Source organism: Cervus elaphus, chromosome 29 (assembly GCF_910594005.1).
Source record: "Cervus elaphus chromosome 29, mCerEla1.1, whole genome shotgun sequence".
Lineage (NCBI taxonomy): Eukaryota > Metazoa > Chordata > Mammalia > Artiodactyla > Cervidae > Cervus > Cervus elaphus.
This window is the reverse complement of record NC_057843.1, coordinates 2,598,371-2,617,198: the sequence shown is the minus strand read 5'-3', so window position 1 is coordinate 2,617,198 and position 18,828 is coordinate 2,598,371. Positions and strand designations below refer to the sequence as shown.

The following is an 18,828-nucleotide window of genomic DNA, read 5'->3' as shown; positions in this document are numbered from 1 at the left end:
CAAATGGGAATTCTACGGCTGGTAAATAACTGAAATGCAAAACCTGACAAAAAATAATGATAGTGCTACACACCTGTGACAACTGCCAAACTCCAGAACACGGATACGTCAAAAACTGACAAGAACGGGCGCAGCAGGAGCTCTCAGCCACTGATGGTGGGACAGCCAACGGGTGCAGCCACTTTTGGCTGTTTCTTATAAAACCACATAATACCTGATCCAGCTATCTATCAGGTGCCTTGTTATTTACCACAATGAGGTGAAATATCCAAATTAATAAAAGAAAACATAGAAGAAAGCATGAGAGACACAAGTGAAAAGATGTAACAAATGTGACTGGCGTCTTAAAAGGAAAGCAGGGGGGAATACTGGAAATAATATTTGAGGACACCAGGTCAGAATTATCCAAAAATGAAAAAAAAAAAGGTCCCAAGTCAGGAAGTGCTAATAACCCCAGCCAGGATAAACACAAGGAAAACTACACTTAGGCACACTATGATTAAGCTTAAGTTTCAGAAAAACCAAAGACAAAGTAAAAAGCCTAAAAGAAGCCAGAGTGGGGGAAAAATACAACTGACAACTGACTTTTCAACAGAAGGCAAGGATATGAGAATTACATCTTCGAACTGTTCAGAAAAGATCATTGTAAATCTGGAATACAGCTGCAAAAATATCCTTCAGAAATAAAGATGAAACAAAGGCTTGTACAAAAACTGAGTGAACTTACTGCTAGCAGATTGCATTTAAAAGAAATACTAATGAGAGTTCTTCAGGCAGAAAGATAAGTATCCCAGATAGAAACACGAAAATGCAGGACAGAATAAAGAGCACAGGAAAAAGTAAAGTTCCAAAACCTAAACAGGCATCAACATAAGGCAACAACAACGTCTTGTGCAGTTTAAAATATATAAAGAATTAAAACAGCAGACAACAATGGCACAAAAAGCAGGAGGGGAGAAATGGGGCTAAAACATCCTAAGGCCCTTACATTTCCCATAAACTGGTAAAAGCACTCATTTATACCACCTCAAGCATGAAAACTGGAAGGAATCCACTAACCTTAAGTTTCATCCTAATTCTTCCACTATTTTAGCTCTGTCAAATGACTTATACATCCTTCAGCTGTCATAAATGAAATGAAGGCATATAATCAAGCTTGATGACTCATTTTATTTGTAATTAATTCACTCATTCAATAAATAAGTACCAACTATATGTCCAAAGGGCTTCCCTGGTGCCTCAGTGGCAAAGAATCTGCCTACCAATGCAGATGTGGGTTTGATCCCTGGGTCAGGAAGATCCCCTGGAAAAGGGAATGGCAATCCACTCCAGTATTCTTGCCTGGGAAATCCCACGGACAGAGGAGCCTGGAAGGTTATAGGCCATGGGGTCACAAAGAGTCAGACACGACTTTGCGACTGAATAACAACAACAAATATGTCAAGAAAGAAAAGTACTAATTTATAGTAGAACTAATAAGAATACATGTTATAATCTCTAGAGTAACTCATCAAATAAAATATAAGAGAATGCATAACTAACAGTATTGGAGGGAAGAGAAAGGAAGCAAGGGAAAAAAAAAAAACCAACTGTGATAAATAGAACAGAAATAGAAAGACAGTAGACTTGAACCTAAATATATCAGTGGTTACATTAAATGTAAACAGACTACATTTACATAAAACCAATGTGAAAAACGAAACTCATATATATGCTGGGTTTCGGTACATCCATGCGTGCCCCGTCCCTTCAGTCGTGTCTGACTCTTTGAGACCCCATGGAGGTAGGCCGCCAGGCTCCTCTGTCCATGGGGGTTCTCCAGGCAAGAATACTGGAGCGGGTAGCCATGCCCTCCTCCAGGGGATCTTCCCAACCCAAGGATCAAACTCATGTCTCTTTATGTCTCCTGCACTGGCAGTTCAATGTAACAGGAAAAAGTCCAGAAACAGACCTATAGAAATATATCCACTTGATAGATGAGAAAGATGTCACTTCGATACACTGGATAATGGAAGATTTTTCAATATATGGGCCGAATGGTTATGCATATAGGAAAAAATGAATCTGAACACTTATATCTCATATAAAAATTAACTGCAGTTAGATTATAAAATTACATGTAAAAGACACACAAAAAATAAAACTTCTAGGGGATAAGGAGAGAATACCTTCTTGACCTTGAGGTAAGGGAAGCTATCTTAACACAGAACAGGAAAAGTATAAAGAATAAAGGAAAACATTAACTGGGCTTCATTAAAATTGACAACATCTTCATCAAAAGATTCTATTAAGAGCAAGAGAAAACATTTGCAATACATAAATCTAACAAAGGACTCAGTCAGAATGCATAAAGAACTCTTAGGCAAAAGGACTGAACAGGCACATCAAAAGACGCTATCTAAAAAGTCAAACAACACACAAAAGGCATTTAAACTCATAAGCCATTAGGCAAATGTAAATCAAACCCCAAATTTGAGATTACTGCACCCACATCAGAAGAGCCAAAATTCTGAAACCGATAACATCAGGAATCGGTGAAGATGTGAAGCAAGCAGAACTCTTACACACTGCTGACACAGTGTACAGACTGTAACCACCCGTGACAGGATCTGACACCCACACACCCATCCTCTAAGGGGCCATCTCGAGGGGTGAATCCTGCAGAACTGTGTACATGATATGCACTATGAAAATTCTCAGCACTGTTATTGTTAATAGCCAAAACCTAAGAAAAATTAATTTAAAAAATCTAAATATGTTTCACAACATATGATGGATAGAACAGATAAACTGAAGTGTATTTACAAATGGTATACTACATGGCAATGAAAATAAATTAACTACTGCTATATTCAACAACATAGATGAATCAAAAAACAAGTAAATGATACCAGACTCAAAAGAGTATATATAGTATAAATCCTTTTACATAAAGTTTAAATATCTGCAAATGTAATCTGTGGTGACAGAAATCAAAATAATAGTTACCTCTGAAACTGGAAGGGGGCACATGGGCGGATTGCTGGGAAACTGGTCATGTTTTATTTCTTAATTAAGGTATATGAGTGTAACTACTTTGTAGAAATTCATTCATTTCCATGCTTGTGACATGGTGATTATTGTGCTGGCTAATTTTATGTATCAACGAGTCTGGGCAAAGAGATGCCCAGATAGCATCCTGTCTGTGTGTCTGCGAGGGCCTTTCCTGAAGAGACGAGCATTTGAACTGGCAGACTGAAAACTGCTCTTGCTGGAGCTGCCCTCGGACGTCAGCACCACGGGGCCTGGGCCCGCAGGCACGGACTGGGCCTCAAGTCACTGGCTCCCCGGGTTCCCAGGCCTTTGGATCTGGACTGGAACCACACCACCAACTCTCTTGAGCTCCCACTGTGCAGCTGGCAGACGGTGGGACTTCTCAGCCTCCGCCATCACATGAGCCAATCTTTCATAATCAATCTTTCTGTATGTCTCTGTCTCTCTCTATATATAATATATACCGCGTAAGTTTTGCTTTTCTGCTTCAACTACAGTTGTTTGTGTACCTCTCTGCAGTATATTTTACTGAAATTTTTAAGTTTATCCATATACGAGGTTTTCTTTTGTGCTTCCCTGATGGCTCAATGGTAAAGAATCTACCTGTAATGCACACAACTCAGGTTTGATCCCCGGGTTGGGGAAGACCCCTTAGAGAAGAATACGGCAATCCACTCCAGTATTCTTGCCTGGGAAATTCCATGGACAGAGGAGCCTGGTGGGCTACAGTCCATGGAGTTGCAAAAGAGTTGGACAGAACTGAATGACTAAACAACAAATGAAAAGTAGATACCAGTGTAGCTGCACAACACCGTGAATGGACTAAACTCCACTGAACTGTACACTTTAAAAGGTTACATGAATCACTGCAATTAAAATAAAAATAGGGGCTTCCCTGGTGGTCCAATGGCTAAGACTCCACACTCCCAGTGCAGCGGGCTCAAGGTTCAACCCCTGGTCAGGGAACTGAATTCCATATGCCGCAACTAAGAGTTCACATGCCACAACTAAAGATTCCCTATGCCGCAACTAAGACCCAGCACAGCCAAATAAATTAGTAAAAAATAAAACAACAAAACAGTCATCCCAAAACTTAACCTCAATAAAACAATGTCTATCAGTAGACATTCATGACGACAAATATTAAGAGCTGTAACGTCAAACTTACCCACTGCTGTGTCACCATCTAACAAATTGTCATCTTCAGAAGTCTGGAAGTCCATAATAACACCTGCCCCGTCTAAAAGCTCCTCATCACTACTCACACTGGTTATACTGTTGTAGCTGTTTCTACAGTAGCCTCTATGAAACAGCTGCTCAGACTCCATTTAGCTGTCTGGTTATCTGGAAAAAAAAGGGGGGGGCGGGGGAGAAATGGCTTTAACATTTTCCCAACATATAATAAAAACCATGTACTTTAACAATTTAAAGAAAACTTCTGATCTCTGTATTAAAAAAAAAAATACCAACTTCATTCACTGTAACAATAGCTAACTCTACTGGGTTAAGTCTTTGGGGATCACTTAATAATTCTATTTTCATCAAGCAGTTGTAAAAAGGAATGAAGAACTTCTTCAGGTAATGGTATAAAGTAGTCTCTCAGACCCATTGTTTCAAAATACAAAGTACAGAGAAGTGTTTACAATATACTATAGTATATGCAAGGGCTTCCCTGGTGGCTCAGATGGTACAGAATCCACCTGCAATGTAGGAGACCAGAGTTCAATCCCTGGGTCAGGAAGATCCCCTAGAGAAAGAAATGGCAACCCACTCCAGTACTCTTGCCTGGGAAATCCCATGGACAGAGAAGCCTGGCAGGTTACAGTCCATGGGGTCACAAGAGTTGGACACGACTTAGCGACTGAACGACAGCCACGGTATATGTGGGGCTTCCCCTCAAAGAAAGGCGGCTGTGGGAGGGGCTGACCTGCAGCACTCAACTGGCTGTGTGTGTATAGACCGCCTCTGGAGAGAGTTCTGAGAAAGTTGCCCACAGGAGAAAGGAACAGTGGCTGAGGCATCAGGTATGAAAGGGAGACATTATGTCCCTTCTGGATATCTCACCAGGTGCAAATACTAATGTGAAAGTAATGTCATTTAAACATCTGTAAAATTCCATTCTCCTTTCATCACTTAAAAATTTAAAGCTTCAAAGCCCATAGTCAAATATCAGCCATGAAAATATGGTAATAGGTCACTATTTGCATTTCTTCCCAGAAAAGAATTAACAAGCAAGAACGCGTTTTCACTGCTCTCACTCTGTACCTTAAGAACAATGTAACTCCTGAATAGCTTGGTGTTTTACATGCATCTACCTACTGGCTCAACATCAAAACGAGTGAGCGAGACACCAGCAAAAGGTTTGAAAGGTTTGCGTGTGGGACTTGAAGACTAGAATCACAGGAGCAGTTCATCCAGTAAACCTGGTAAAACGAGATTTCTCAGCTCTGTCATAATGAGCACACACATGAGTAAAGGTGAGTGGAAGTACGCATGGTCCACTTTCAGTGCTGAAATCTAGCACACAAGACTTGAAGGTTAAGACACTCTCTAGTTCTCGGGATATTTTCCTCTGGCCGGGTGGGGCTGGGGTAGGGGAGAAGTAACCTCTAAGAACTATAACAATTAAAAATTAAGGGGTCGCAAAGAGTCAGACATGACTGGGCAACTGAACAACAACAACTTTTAAAAGATGTATAAATTACCTAACTTAAAGAGAAGTTAAGAGAAGGTGGAGCTTGAGAGCTCTGGTCTGAACATCTTACGCAGAAGTAGAACATAATACACAGATAACAGTGGTCAAATATCAGACTGTTGACCTAATCAAGCAGGTAAAAAGAGAGATGTATTCAGTGTTCAATAAATAAGGCCTTTCGACAACAATGCTAATCTGGTCATGGTAGAATAACCAAAAATTAGGACCTAAGTTACAAAGAAAATCTTAAATATTTACTGCTTTACAACTTTACTGATGTTTCATGATTACCTCTACCAAAAATGGCCTATTATACAGAGATCTGTTAGAATATATTAATTAAAACAAGAGTTTTATTTCAAGGTACATGTTAGAATAGTATGAAAATAACTGTTTATGCTAAGAACTTTGCAGTGTCCTCAAAGGTGATCAAATTCAATATTGTGGCTCTTAAGTAAAGAACCAAAAGGTTTTTTTTTTTTTAAAAAAAAAAAAGCATCAACAATTCAAAAGTCATTTTGATTTTGATGTAGCAAAGCACATACACTAAGATTTTACAGAGAACACAGACACTATTCTTCACTTCTTTACGTGACGGTCACACTGGAAGCACTTAATACTTGTGGTAACATACGTCAATGGACATTGATTTGCTAGAGGCTGTACAACACTGAGAAACCGCTCTAAAGTAAAACTATGTCCTGGGCCCTCCATCAGCAAGTTCCAACACAGCTCCTCCATTTTGTCCCTGGAAGTCCCTCAAAAACTGTTAGTGATAACTTGTAACTTAACCCTTTCACAGTGTTTAAAAAACTTCATTTCACAAACACCTCTGATACATCTAAACTTCACAGCTTTCTCTGTAACAAAAGCAACCAACTCTGTTTCAAAGTTTATTAAAATCAGGTCTGTGTGGGTTCCTATTTCTATAAATTCAATAACTTTAAAAACTATTCTTATTAACCCAGAAACCTGTAGAGCTGAACTGTCTGATCAGCAGCCACTAGCCCTGAAACAAGGCTCTAAGGAGAAGTATCTACTGGATTCCTGTGATTTCATGACAAAAGGAATGCCAAATATTTCATTAATAATTTTATATTGATTCCATGATGAAACAAATGGGCTTTCCTCAGTGGCTCAGCAGTAAAGAATCTGCCTGCAATGCAGGAGACACAGGTTCCATCCCTAGGTCAAGGAGATCCCGCGGAGGAGGAAATGGCAACCCACTCCAATATTCTTGCCTGGGCAATCCCATGGACAGAGGAGCCTGGCAGGCTACAGTCCATGGGGTCGCAAAGAGTCAGATAAGACTAAGCACGCACATATGCACTGAAATACTTTAGATATAAAAGGTTAAATAAAATATATCATTAAAACTAATCTCACCACTTTCTTTTTAATGTGGCTACTAAGAAATTGAAAATAATACCTGTGGCTTGTATTTGCAGCACAGGTATTTTTATTGCGTGACACTGCTATAGTCAAGAATCTATGAAGGCATAGAGTAAGTACACAGAAGGAATCTGGACACCAGTGTTAAACTGCTTTAGGTTCTAAACTCCATCCCCAGGCTTGAACACAAAAGGCTATTTAAACCGTAATACAGCAACTGAAATTCTGCATATAAAAAAAATGAACACTACAGTCTTATTTTTCCTTTTAAACTGTAAAAGACATATTTAAAACCATTTCAAATCATTTTAACAGACACAGTGACTTGCGAATATACTCCTGTAGAGCTATGAGGAGTAGAGCTAATCCGAGAAAAATGCCCAGGGAGAAAACTGGTGCGCTGCAGTGACTTCCCCAACAATCCGTGCACCGTCACCCTGGCCCTTTGCATCTCTTCTCCACCCTGCAGCCAGCATGATCTTTTCCCAGGGCAGGCCTGAATGCTCACCTCTCCCCATGCCATGGATTAAGGCCTTAGTCATTTCTCATCATGTTTAGCCAGCAAACTCTTCAACACAGCAGACAAGCCTCTCCCGCCCCTCCCAGACACACACCCTCCTCTGGGCCCTAGGAGGCTGCCCCGGCTCCTGCCCAGGCTCAGCTGCTCCCTGGGCATGGAACGGGCCCTCCCCTCTTCATGGAGGTGACAGTCCTATGTATCCTTCTGCTGTCACCTCAAGCACCCTCTAGCCAGTGAACAAACTCTCCAGCAGAGTTTACATGTCAGGCACCACCCTAAGCACATGGCAAACTAACTCATTTAGTATCTGTACTAACCGCAGCCCCAAAGCTCAGGCTCTACTGTTACCCCCATTTCACAGGTGACGACACTGACGCAGGAAGAGTTGCAGTAACTGCTGCAAAGTCATGTGCTGTGACGAAAGCTGCCTCAGCACCCGTCCACCTGGGCCGGCCGCCCTGACCAGGTCCAGCTCACACGGTGAGTTCCCCCGCCGCCCCTGACGGCACACACCGCAGCTGCAGTGACACCCTGCTTCACGGGATAGCTGACGGCTGTCTGTCCCCCGGAAGGCGGCACAAGGCCTGGCTGAGCCCATCTCTGCATAGCACCATGCACCTAACAGGGGTTCACTTTTTTAAACTTTTTACTTGGAGACAATGGAGATGAGATGGCTGGGCGGCATCCCCAATGCAGTGAACATGAACTTGGGCAAACTCCGGCCTGCTGCGGCCCGTGGGTCGCAAGGAGTCGGACACGACTGGGTGACAGGACAGCAATGGTGATTTCGCATGCAGCTGCAGTAAGGAATCCAAAGAGTGCCTGCGTCGCCTCCCCTGAGCATCCCCCAAGGTCACGCTGTGACTCCCCTCACAAGGACCCCTCCTGCTGCCTTTACAGCCACACCCACTCTCCTCCAGCCCCAGAGCACCGCCTCCTAAGCCCTGGCGACCTCCAACCTGCTCTCTATTTCTGTAACTCTGCCGCGTCAACAGCACTGTACCAACTGAGTCATGTCGTCCACGCCTTTGGGGATAAACTGTCCACTCGGCACCCGGCAGGGCTCTCTAGAGAGCCGTCCGGGGCTGGGGTCTGTCAACAGTCCTTCCCTCTTTACGGCGGCGTCGTACTCCGTGACACCGACAGCACGTGTGTTTCTTTAGCCATTCACCTGTGGAAGAACATCTGACTCTTTTCTAGCTTTAGGCTATCACAAACAAAGCCACAATAAATACCCATGTACAGATTTCTTTGTGAACTTAGTCTTATTTTCTACGGGATAAAAGCCAAGGACTGCTATTACTGCGCCACATGGTAACTGCATGTCCGACTTCTAAAGAAACCGACAATTTAACATCCCTACCCAAGATGTCTGGGTGAGCCTGGTTTTCCACATTCAAACCGGCACTCGGTGGTATATTTGTTTTCACCATTCTGACAGGTGTGTTTTGGTATCTCATGGTTCTTTTAACGTGGTTTCCCTAACGGCTAATGTTGAACATATTTTAAGTGCTTACTTGCTACCCGCATATCCTCCTCAGCGATATGACTTTTCTTATCTTTTGCCAATTTTCTAACTGAATTGTTGTCCGAATGTCATATTTTAGAATATGTATCTTAGATACTAGGCCTTTGTCAGATGTGTTGTTTGCAAACATTTTCTCCCACTCTGTAGCTTGGAATTTTCTAACAAGGTCTTGTTTGCTGTTTTGTTGCTAAGTTGTATCTGACTGTTTTGTTACCCATGGACTGTAGCCTGCCAGGCTCCTCTGTCCATGGGATTTCCCAGGCAAGAATACCGGAGTGGGTTGCCATTTCCTCCTTCAGGGGATCTTCCTGACCCAGGAATCGAACCTGTATCTCCTACACTGGCTGGTCTATTCTTTACCACTGAGCCATCAGGGAAGCCCTTTAACAGGGTCTATTATGAAGCAAAAGTATTTAATTTTGATGAAGTTCAACTTATCAATATTTCCCTGAAGGATTATACTTTTGGCATCAACTCTAGGATATCTACTACCAAAAATTTCTCCCAAATTTTTTCCTAAAATTTTTATAATTTTACATTTTATATTTAACTCTAGTCAGTAGTTGGATGGCACCACTGACTCAATGGACGTGAGTTTGAGCAAGCACCACGAGATGGTGAAGGATAGGGAAGTCTGGCGTGCTGCAGTCTGTGGGGCTGCAAAGAGTCAACCACGACTGAGTGACTGCAGTCCAACTGTAGTCCCCGTTGAGTGGACGTCTGTGTAAGTGGCAAGACACAGGCTGAAGCTGGTTTCTGGACGTGTGATGTCCAGCTGCTCCAGGGCCACTTGCCAAAATGGTTATCTTCCCCTCGCTGACTTGTTCTGCAGCCTCTGCTAAAAATTAGTTGGGCTTATTTGTGTGAATCTGTTTCAAAGCCCTCTGTTCTGTTTCAGAGTTCTCTGTTCTGTTTTGTTGATCTGTGTTTCTACACCTACAGCAATGACACACAGTACCGACTACTGGAGCTCCTGACGTTGGAGAGGTTGACTTCTCACACCTGATTCTTATTTCCCGAATTTGTTTTTGTTATTCTAGTTCCTTTGCTTTTCCATACTTATTTTAGAATAGTCCGTCTGTTTCTACAGAATTTTCCTGGATCAGTTAACTGTCTATGGTGTGGATAACAAACTGATATATCTGTACCTGGACGATGTATGAGAACTCAGATTCAACGAGACCTAAGCTGAACACAAACCTGCTTGTCCTCCCGCCTCACTATCTCAGTTTACAGCATCACCGTTTACCTAGTAGGCAAAGTCAGTTTTCCGAGTTACTGATTAATGTATTTGACAAACTTTTTGCTGAGCACTCAACATGTGCTGGGGTCCTGAGTAAGAAGAGGTCCCTATTCCCACGGTGGTGAAGGTGAAAGGCACACATGCAACTACACACGGCATGAGAAGCGCACAGGAGAGGCACGCGGGGAGTACAGGCGGCAACAGGAAGAGAGAGGCGCACAGGAGAGGCACGCGGCGAGCACAGGCGGCGACAGGAAGAGAGAAGCACACAGGAGAGGCACGCGGCGAGCACAGGCGGCGGCACGAGGTGAGAAGCGCACAGGAGAGGCACGCAGCGACTACAGGCGGCGACAGGAAGAGAGAAGCACACAGGAGAGGCACGCGGCGAGCACAGGCGGCGGCACGAGGTGAGAAGCGCACAGGAGAGGCACGTGGCGAGTACAGGCGGCGACAGGAAGAGAGAAGCGCACAGGAGAGGCACGCGGCGAGTACAGGCGGCGGCACGAGGTGAGAAGCGCACAGGAGAGGCACGCGGCGACTACAGGCGGCGACAGGAAGAGAGAAGCGCACAGGAGAGGCACGCGGCGAGCACAGGCGGCGGCACGAGGTGAGAAGCGCACAGGAGAGGCACGTGGCGAGTACAGGCGGCGACAGGAAGAGAGAAGCGCACAGGAGAGGCACGCGGCGAGTACAGGCGGCGACAGGAAGAGAGAAGCGCACAGGAGAGGCACGCGGCGAGTACAGGCGGCGAGTACAGGCAGCGAGTACAGGCAGCGAGAGGAAGAGAGAAGCGCACAGGAGAGGCACGTGGCGAGTACAGGCGGCGACAGGAAGAGAGAAGCGCACAGGAGAGGCACGCGGCGAGTACAGGCGGCGACAGGAAGAGAGAAGCGCACAGGAGAGGCACGCGGCGAGTACAGGCGGCGGCACGAGGTGAGAAGCGCACGGGAGAGGCACGCAGCGAGTACAGGCGGTGGCACGAGGTGAGAAGCGCACAGGAGAGGCACGCGGCGAGTACAGGCGGCGGCATGAGGTGAGAAGCGCACAGGAGAGGAACGCGGCGAGTACAGGCTGCGGCACGAGGTGAGACGCGCACAGGAGAGGTACACAGTAAGTACAGGCGGCGGCAGGAAGTGAGAAGCGCACAGGAGAGGCACGTGGCGAGTACAGGCGGCGACAGAAAGAGAGAAGCGCACAGGAGAGGCACGCGGCGAGTACAGGCGGCGACAGGAAGAGAGAAGCGCACAGGAGAGGCACGCGGCGAGTACAGGCGGCGACAGGAAGAGAGAAGCGCACAGGAGAGGCACGCGGCGAGTACAGGCGGCGGCACGAGGTGAGAAGCGCACGGGAGAGGCACGCAGCGAGTACAGGCGGTGGCACGAGGTGAGAAGCGCACAGGAGAGGCACACGGCGAGTACAGGCAGCGAGAGGAAGAGAGAAGCGCACAGGAGAGGCACGCGGCGAGTACTGGAGGCGGCATGAGGTGAGAAGCGCACAGGAGAGGAACGCGGCGAGTACAGGCTGCGGCACGAGGTGAGACGCGCACAGGAGAGGTACACAGTAAGTACAGGCGGCGGCAGGAAGTGAGAAGCGCACGGGAGAGGCACGCGGCGAGTACAGGCGGCGGCAAGAACACACAGGAACACGCTGCTGCCCGGGAACGTCTGCAAACGCTGAAGACTACACGAGCACTGCAGGACCAGGATGCAGTAACTAGGCCAACCGTGAGGCGACAAGGCAATGCGGGGGAAAAGCAGCGTCATGCGACCTGCTCAGTCAGCTCGTGTAAGAGCTGGGGACCAGAGGGCAGCTGGGGAGGCGCCCAGAAACAGGGAGGGGCTCTTGGGTTCTGCTGAGGAACCAATTCACTCACTCATGTCAACACATGGTAAACCACAAAGTCTTTTAAGAGAAGTCACCTGATCGGAAGTGAACTTTAACAAGCCAACCGCGGCGGCAGTGTGGAGGACAGAGGAGAAGGGCAGGAGACTGAAGACCAGCTCTGGGGAGGAGTCCGGGGCCCTTACTCCAGGGGCCCCTTCAGCAAGCCTGAGTATAACACAATGAGGGCATCACTGCACCGAGTCACAGTGACGTGACAGCAGGAAGGGCTGTCAGGACCAGGGAGGAGGCCATGGTAACTAACAATGCGAGCAGGAGGAGGCGAGGTCTAGATACACGCTTGGTCTCTGGCTTGATTAACTGATTCAAGAGTTGGAAGAAACAAAGCGCCGTCTCCCGAAGCTTACAGGCCTGAGCACCAGAGTGTGCTTTCCACACGCAGGGCCAAGGCCAGACTAGAGAAGGGGATGGTGACTGAGCACCGATGTGCTCCCCAAACTGCACACTGAGCAGTCTGCCCCGAACTGGGGGCTGGGGAGCAGAACGTGGGAGACGGGACATGCGGCTCAGGGCCCCAGAGCTGAGGGAGGTACGCTGACTCTTCAGAACTCCCAACAAGGTTCTGGCTTCTCATCAGGGGAACTGGGTGGGGGGGGGGGGGGGGGGTGGCGCTGAGGACCACCGCTAAGCTTCCAAGGCGGGTCTGTCAGCTGTCTGACAGAACAGCAGGCACAACTGGAGAGAAAAGAAAATCCCAGGTGTCAGCAACCAGAGAGATGAACGCAAGTCTCAGGATCATGACAGCAGTGAGGGAAAACCCTGAGTGATCTACCCCAAGGAGCTTTCTGGTAGAAACATCTCAGGAGCTAAATGAGCAAGATACTTGCCAAGATTAAAATGTGACCGTGAATTTCAACAGAATCACTTACTCCTTTACTGAAGCTTATAAAACAGCAACTCATGTACCAGAAACTGTAAAATATATATATATATATATATAAATAAAATTTTTATTGATTGATGGCATAAATTACACTTCCTACTGTCCTCAGGGATATGATAACTTTTTCCTACAAATTTGTAAGTATCCATATAATAAAAGGGGACACACATCACAAAAGACACCAGAACTGTTTGAAGAGTTCAGAGAGAAGACCACATCCGACTGTAGCTGATGATGACAAGCATTCTTTGGAAGAGATACACGACCTGGATCTTAAAAATGGGGGAGGGGGGTATTCCCTGGTGGTCCAGAGGTTAAGACTCAGAGTTTCCAGTGCTGGTGGGGACCAGTTCAAACCCTGGGCGGTGAACTAATCTCTCACAAGCCATCATGACACAGCTGGAAAAAAAAAAAAAGGTGGGACCTCACTGGGGCAGAGATGAGAGAAGACATTAGTTAGCTGAAGCAAAAGCACTGGCATGAATCAAGCTATGGAGTCAAGAGGGTAACAAAGACATTTACGGATGAGAGAGATGTGTTATGCACAGAACACAAGTCCAACACAAGGTTCACGGTCAAATAAGTTTGGGTAATAAAACACACACCCCCAGAAACGTCAAGGCTAAGAGCATGAGAAAGCTTCTTGAGAAAACAAAACTTATTAACAGTTTCTCAAATCTATTTTACAAAGGAACGGTTCCTCAATCCTTTACAACATCATGAAATGTCGATCATGACATCAGAACATCACCAGATTAAAGAATGTATCCTAAAAAAAAAAAAAAAAGAATGTATCCTGATACAAATAGTCAGTACTTGTAAGAAACGATAATTAAACTGATTTCTTCCCAATGTAACATTTGTTGACATTTTATCCTACTGTACATTAAGATAGCTGCATGTCTACATTGCTGCACCTTTTTTATTTTTCTTCAAAAAAGTACTAAATGCATAACCTGCTAAAGGAGGTGGCTATCCTGAAGAAAATTTCCTAGATTCAAAATATTTTTTAGATCCAGTAAAAAAGTTAAATGCCAGATGATTTTAAAAGGAAAAACACACACAAGTACAAAGCTCAGACTATCACAAGCGAAAAGGTAAACAACCCAACAATAAGATGCTGTGGAAGACGTACACTTTGAAAACTAATTTTCATGACTTTATAAGACAGAAACTGTTTAACTACTTCCCATGAGGGCAAGAAATATGTTTACCTGACTTCGTTGCAATCAAAGTTGCAGATCAAATCTCTCTATATTTCAGCAATGCAAATGGGCAGTTTCCTCATGTAGGTTCATCTTTCATTTTATTCTTAACTGAAGAACACTGATCTTTAAGAATCAAAATGTATCATAGCTACTGTGTTTAAATACACATGTGAAAGTATAATTAAAAACACAACAGTTTATTAAAGTTGTGGAAGAAGAATTTAAAAAAAGGATACTCCAGAGCTTCTATGATTTTATATTACTTTTATATTGAAGAATGAATGGACCTATGATACCATCTCTCTCACCCTACCTTTTCTTCTAGTATTTTGTTGAGTTTTACTTGCCTTGAAGTGCAGCCACTGACAGCAAGAGGCCTGAAATCACAGTGTCAGGCTTCAGTCTCCATTCTGACACTGACTGAGACCTTGGGCAAGGTAGTCAGATCCTCTATGCATGTTTCCACGTCTCTGTGATGGGAAAAATCAAAGTACCTACTCCAAGGAGCTGACATGAGAACTCAGATAATACACAAAACCACTTCAGAAAGATCCTGAACCACAGAATTTGCTCAGTAAATGCTAAACCTTATCATATTTTAGGTCCCTGCTGAAAAGTTTTGACTAGAAACTAAGCTGAAAGTTCCACAAAGCAGTGACAGTGGCCCAGCTTCCCAGGATGCTGCTCTGGCCTCTGACCCACCACAGAGATCAAATCTGGCTTCCTGAGCAGTCTGAAAATTATTACCAACAGGTCACAACAGGAAATGGAAAGCCTATCACCATCATGAGCTGGAAAACAGCCAACTCACTAGCACAAAACCATAACCTGAGCAAACCTTTCCCCTAAACTGGATCTATCCAAAGCTAGGTTAAGTCATTTGCATTCCTAATAAGCTATGTATGATTGAAAATACACGATAAAACACAAGTTCCAACTAAAGATGTATGTACTATACATTCATATTGACCTCTTAAAATAATTTCAGGTGTTTTTCAAACAAAGAATCAGTCTTTGAAGAGTGTGTGCGGTAAGGTGTGGGAGGAAATGCAATCTGGCCTGGGTTCTGCCAATAATAGGCTGTTCCTATCAACCACAGGTCATAAACTGCAGGCTTAATCTGAGTAAATACCTGTACGGCACACACCTGACTTTTAAGCCCTATTGTGTAACAAAAAAACAATCAGGAGTGGCACCTTTTAAGGTGAAAATCAACCATCTATACAGGTGCATTTAACTCCTGTATGTCCTCTCCTGCTACACAGTATTTTCTAGTGACTCACAAAGCAAGTAAAATGGACTGACATCAAATTATGTAAAGACTCAACAATCCTTTGATTGTTGAATAAACCACATAAACCACAATGATGCTGCAGGAAGTGAAATGCATGGCTCAAAAAGTTTATAGTTTGCAGAACTGAACTTCTGAATTATCAAAAAAAATAATAAAGTGTACTCATAAAAAAAGTTACCTCATAAAAAAGAATTTTCTTCCAAAGGAAACACAAATTTCAGCCTCTAATATGCATAAGGTGTACATAATTGTCTTCTATGCCCTCCAGTTTTAAAATGCTGTGCAAATAGAGCACATAATACACAAAATCAATTTCTGTGTCTACGGTGGTCTCCAGTCCAAGTTTAAGATCAAAATACAAATGCTATGTATACACACAAACTATGGCTTGATATACACATAAATCTTTTAAAAAGTGACACTGAACAGTAAGTGTATATTTGGGCAAATTTTGCGAAAGTGAAACCCACAATCTCTTCCTGGCACCTACGTCCACTCTGTTCAAAGGTCTTTTGACAGTTTCTGAAGAAAGCAGGTGCAAGCTTAAAGAACGGTCTCGGGCCACACCTGCCGCTGGCGGGGTCAGCGTCCCGCAGGCCAACCCGTCCCAGGATCATGGCTAGGCAAGCGACGCCGGCCCCGCCGGCTCCCGGCCCCCGCCCGCCGCCGCCACTCACCTCGCCGCTCAGAGGCAGAGCAGCCCCGGGGCCGCGTCCTGCGCCGCCGGCGGGCTCCGCATTTGAGGGCGGCCGGCGCGCCCAGCCCCACCGCGACCGCGACCCCACAGGGCTCAGCCAGGCAGGAGCCGCATCAAGTTGAAGCCACCGGCTCTGGGGCCCTGGACTCGACCCGCTGCTGCCCAGAATCAAACACGACCGCTTAAAGCTCACCTCCCTCTGGAGGGACCACAGCTCCAGCCATGCTCCAACTCGGGGAGAAACTGGAGCGGCCGGCCGCCAGCACCCCTCCTCGGCACTCGGCCCAACTCCAGCCACAGGCGGACGGTACCGCAGGAAGGGCTGCGGTTCCGAATCGTCCGGTCCGACCCACCGACCCGGGGAAGCGGACAGGAGCGGCTCGAGCAGGGCCGACAGGTGCGTCGGCGCCTGACGTCACCGCGTAGCCGTGAACGGCCGTTCAGCGTCCGGCCCGGTTGGAACCGCGTCGGTGCCCATTGGGCCGTAAGGGAGCAGGGGGCGGGACCTGTGGGAACAGTGGGCGGGGCTTATGGAGGCAGGGGGCGGGCCTTGTGGGAACAGTGGGCGGGTCGTGAGGAAGGAGTGGGAGAACCAGGTGAGAACAAGGGCGGACCTGTTGGGAACAGGGGCCTGGCCGTGTAGCTGCAGGGGCGGACCTTAGGGGTGGTGGGCGGGCCTTATGGGTGGTGGGCGGGCCGTGTGGCGGCAGGAGGCGGGGCTCGGGAGCCTTGGGGCGGGGCCGATTGGGGTGTGACCTTTCCCAGGTGGTTGGTCACGTCCAGCAGGCGGTGGGGTCCTCCTGGTGGTGACCTCGCGAGAGGACAGAGGCGGCACCTGACTGCATGCGCCGAAGGGCGCTGCGCGAGCTGGAGTTAGACCCCGGGCGGGAAGCACTACGGCCCCCGCAGGCGAGTCTACAGTGGCGAGAGCGCTGATTCTGGGGACAGCCAGCCTGCCAGCCCATACAGGTGGCCCCGACCTCGCGCCGGCACCCGGTTAGCCGTTACGAATTCTCAAAAATGCTTGGAAATTGACTGTTTTGGAGAAAACACGCAACCTGAGGAGGATTTGAATGGCAAAGCTGGATGAACTTCCTCTCGGCAAACACTTGTGGAACTCATAAGGTGTGCCAGTGCGGATTCCAAGAGCAGGGAGGACCGCTCTAGGACAGGCCGGTGAGGGGCTCTGCGGAGTGGGGACGGCCTGAATCGCAAAGGGTGACCTCTGACCTGGAGCTGGGGAGGGGGATGGTCAACAGCACCTGGTGGCAAAGAAAGGAAGAAGGGTAAAGGCGAATGGTACCTTGGTGTTACCGGATTGTAGGTGGGAGGGGGATACGAGGGGGGATGCAGGAGTCAGCCGTTGTGCCCACGACTGTTGTGTCTTATCCCACATAACTGGCAGTTGTTGGAAAGCTTTGTTGTTGTTATTGAGTAGTTTTTCTTCCCAAAATTTTACTATGAAAATTTTCAAACCCCGAAAACCTGAAAGATGAAATGAGTTCATTGAAAACTCATAAATGGTTTTTCACTTCTTTAAGGTATATGATAAATGCTCTAAAATTTTATGTTTTAGAAGTCTAAAGTCAAGTTACGGTAACTGCATATAATGTGGAAATGTTTTAATCATGGGCATGACAGGATCAGTCATCTAGATTCAAAATTTCTGCTCTGTTAGCTTCTTTTGTATTGAGGTGTATTTTTTTCCCCTGAAGTTTGTGTCAGTAGGATGCAGACATTATAAAACTCTACCCAGAGTTTCATCTCCTGAGAATAACAACCTGTGGGTTTCTGTGGTGGTCCAGTGGTTAAGAATCCACCTTGCAATGCAGGGGACACCCATTCCATCCCTGGTCCAGGAAGATCCCACATGGCTCTCGGCAGCTAAGCCCATCAGTTCAGTTCAGTCACTCAGTCATGTCCAACTCTTTGCAACCCCATGAACTGCAGCACGCCAGGCCTCCCTGTCCATCACCAACTCCTGGAGTTTATTCAAACTCATGTCCTTTGAGTCAGTGATGCCATCCAGCCATCTGATCCTCTGTCATCCCCTTTTCCTCCCGCCTTCAATCTTTCCCAGCATCAGGGTCTTTTCAAATGAGTCAGTTCTTTTTTTTTGAGTCAGTTCTTCGAATCAGATGGCCAAAGTATTGGAGTTCCAGCTTCAACATCAGTCGTTCCAATGAATATTCAGGACTGATTTCCTTTAGGGTGGACTGGGTGGATCTCCTTGCAGTGCAAGGGTCTCTCAAGAGTCTTCTCCAACACCACAGTTCAAAAGCATCAGTTCTTTGGCACTCAGCTTTCTTTCTAGTCCAGCTCTCACATTCATACATGACTACTGGAAAAATCATAGCCTTGACTAGATGGACCTTTGTCGGCAAAGTAATGTCTCTGCTCTTTAATACACTGTCTAGGTTGGTCATAACTTTT

General features: G+C 46.1%; 1 protein-coding gene across 4 annotated transcripts in view; it reads right to left on the bottom strand.

The window, feature by feature from the left end:
• CLCN3 (chloride voltage-gated channel 3) overlaps nucleotides 1-16,801 on the bottom strand; it is a 92,251-nt gene extending 75,450 nt beyond the window's left edge. For 2 of the 4 annotated variants that reach the window (XM_043890896.1, XM_043890900.1), the window contains exons 1-2: nucleotides 16,589-16,801; nucleotides 4,202-4,377 (exon numbers count right to left, since the gene is read on the bottom strand). In XM_043890896.1, the coding sequence (XP_043746831.1) occupies nucleotides 4,202-4,361 (160 nt within the window). In that variant the 5' untranslated portion in view covers nucleotides 4,362-4,377; nucleotides 16,589-16,801. The other 2 variants (XM_043890897.1, XM_043890898.1) reach the window with 2 other exon arrangements.
• Nucleotides 16,802-18,828: the final 2,027 nt, after the last annotated feature.